Genomic DNA, 2,504 nt, shown 5'->3' with positions numbered 1-2,504 from the left:
CTGCCGCACCTGCAATCAATCCACCAGCTGCTGCCAATTAACTACCATCTTCACCAGGGCTACTTAATGGTGTAGCTGAGCGACAAACAGCGTTGGAGTGTTGCACTAAGCCTGGTAGTGTTTTCGAGCCGCTAGCGTACTGTCTGATCTACCTACTCATTTTGCTGTCGTGGGTGTGTTTACCCAGGGATTGACGGAGGAATCACGGACACAAAGGAAGCACTTGGAGGAGAGACGGGCACTCACTACCACGCACGGGCTTACACGGAAGGAAGGACGCACTACCACCATTGTTGCACATTTGAACTGTTGTCACCTTGCTGCACTGTAAATAAATGAGCTCCGCGCCCGAGTGCTAGATAAATAAAGATTGCATGCTTTCCACCTAAAGTTGATCATTCATGGTGTTTAATGTTTTCATTATTATATGAAAACCGATACTGTTGAATTAGATTTCACTGAAATGTTTTAACATCCCCTGAGATTCGAAAACACTGAAAGTCTTCTCATGTGTTGCATTGGGTCTGATTCATTTTAAAATCTACATTCATGCGTCAGCCCAAACTTTGCTCCTCCTCCCACTTTATCAGCAAGCGGATAGGACAGAAGGCAGGAGAGTAAGGGGTTGGTGTGTGTGTGTGTTCAATATAATAGTAGCGAGTGAGAGTGAGACCACAGTAGCTTGCAAAGTGAAGATCTGCCTGCAGTTGTGCAGCGAGCTGCTGCTCTCTGCCTCTCATGTTCCCGCTCACTGTTGATTAGACACGTTTGCTTTTGTAGCTGCTTTCTGCTTCACGTATCTGCCTTACATATTCTTACTTTAACTTCTCACTACACTGTTTCCCTCCAGAGTGGCGAGATGAGAGGAGAGCTGTGGGACTGTGTTTTGTTGAGAACAATAACTGCAGCAAACCTTTGAAGAAAATTGCCTCTTGGAACGCCAGAAGGGTGGAAAAGGGAAGAAGGAGCACTGGCTAAGAGTTTTTTTTATTCTTTTTTTTATTCTTTTCGGGGCGCAGACGTTGTCCTCCAGATAATGAGGATGATCCAAAGCCACACACATTGAGACTTTAAAACGGACAAACTAGCTGGACACTTAACAACGGACAAATAACCCAAGGAGAAGGGAATTTAAAAGAAGCCATTATGAATGCCACAGAATACCATGGACTGATCCAAGGCTACCACAACAGAAGCCAAACCTCGGGCAATTTGCCATTTAACAAAGACTTATCAGGAGAGGAAAAAGACTCATCTTCTGGATGTTATGAGCAGCTGCTTATTTCCACTGAGGTTTTCCTGACTCTGGGCATCATCAGTTTGCTGGAGAACATCCTGGTTGTTGCTGCTATAATCAAAAACAAGAACCTTCATTCACCTATGTACTTTTTCATCTGTAGCCTTGCAGTTGCTGACATGCTCGTCAGTGTCTCTAATGCCTCAGAGACTATTGTTATAGCACTCATCAATGGAGGCAGCCTGACCATTCCTGTCACACTGATTAAAAGCATGGACAATGTGTTTGACTCTATGATCTGTAGCTCTCTGTTGGCATCCATCTGCAGTTTGCTAGCAATCGCCATCGACCGCTATATCACCATCTTCTATGCCCTGCGATACCACAACATTGTCACCCTGCGTCGTGCAATGCTGGTCATCAGCAGCATCTGGACGTGCTGCACCATTTCCGGCATCCTGTTCATCATCTACTCGGAAAGCACCACTGTACTCATCTGCCTCATCACCATGTTCTTCACCATGCTGGTGCTCATGGCATCACTCTATGTCCACATGTTCCTGTTGGCTCGCCTGCACATGAAGCGGATCGCAGCCCTACCGGGCAACGCTCCCATCCAGCAGCGTGCCAACATGAAGGGGGCCATCACCCTCACCATTCTCCTTGGGGTATTTGTGGTATGCTGGGCGCCCTTTTTCCTCCATCTCATCCTTATGATCAGCTGCCCCAGGAACCCCTACTGCACCTGCTTCATGTCCCATTTCAACATGTACCTCATCCTCATCATGTGCAACTCTGTCATTGACCCCATCATCTATGCTTTTCGCAGCCAAGAGATGAGAAAAACCTTCAAAGAGATTTTCTGCTGCTCGCATGCTCTGCTGTATGTGTGAGCTGCCTGTAAAGCGTCCGCTGTGAACCCACAGCCTGCAATTGAAATCGAAACCTGGCCAACGTGGACTCTGAGAGTATGATATCTCACATGATTTATTTGGGCACCCATCTTTGGTTTCAGATTGCTGAAGAGGTAGGTTTACAAACATCTTGTAATATAGCACATTGCTCTTCAGACAAGTGCTAATTTGTTTTGTAGTGAATGCCATTCATAAGTGCAATTTCAAGTTTGAAGTGACCAGCAATTGCAGATTGCTTCTCTTTCTCACTCGGAAAATATTTTCTATTTACCTTCTGCGGTCAAGAGAGCTAACATATTGCTTATTGTTATTAACTTTGTATGTGCAGGATTATGACACTGAAGTATTGTGGC

The 2,504-nt window shown here is 45.6% G+C and overlaps 1 protein-coding gene across 1 annotated transcript; it reads left to right on the top strand.

Annotated features, from left to right (window-relative positions):
• The first annotated feature begins 696 nt into the window (after positions 1 to 696).
• mc4r (melanocortin 4 receptor) lies at positions 697 to 2,216 on the top strand. Its single transcript, XM_006799200.3, has one exon. The coding sequence runs from the start codon at positions 1,147 to 1,149 to the stop codon at positions 2,128 to 2,130; it is 984 nt and encodes a 327-aa protein (XP_006799263.1). The 5' UTR covers positions 697 to 1,146; the 3' UTR covers positions 2,131 to 2,216.
• The last annotated feature ends 288 nt before the right edge of the window (positions 2,217 to 2,504 follow it).

Source organism: Neolamprologus brichardi, chromosome 9 (assembly GCF_056152115.1).
Source record: "Neolamprologus brichardi isolate AB-2024 chromosome 9, ASM5615211v1, whole genome shotgun sequence".
Lineage (NCBI taxonomy): Eukaryota > Metazoa > Chordata > Actinopteri > Cichliformes > Cichlidae > Neolamprologus > Neolamprologus brichardi.
This window is presented reverse-complemented; position numbering and strand designations above follow the sequence as displayed.

Excerpts from the sequence above, each read along its gene's own strand:
- mc4r (XM_006799200.3), top strand. The coding sequence starts at position 1,147 with ATGAATGCCACAGAATACCATGGACTGATCCAAGGCTACCACAACAGA.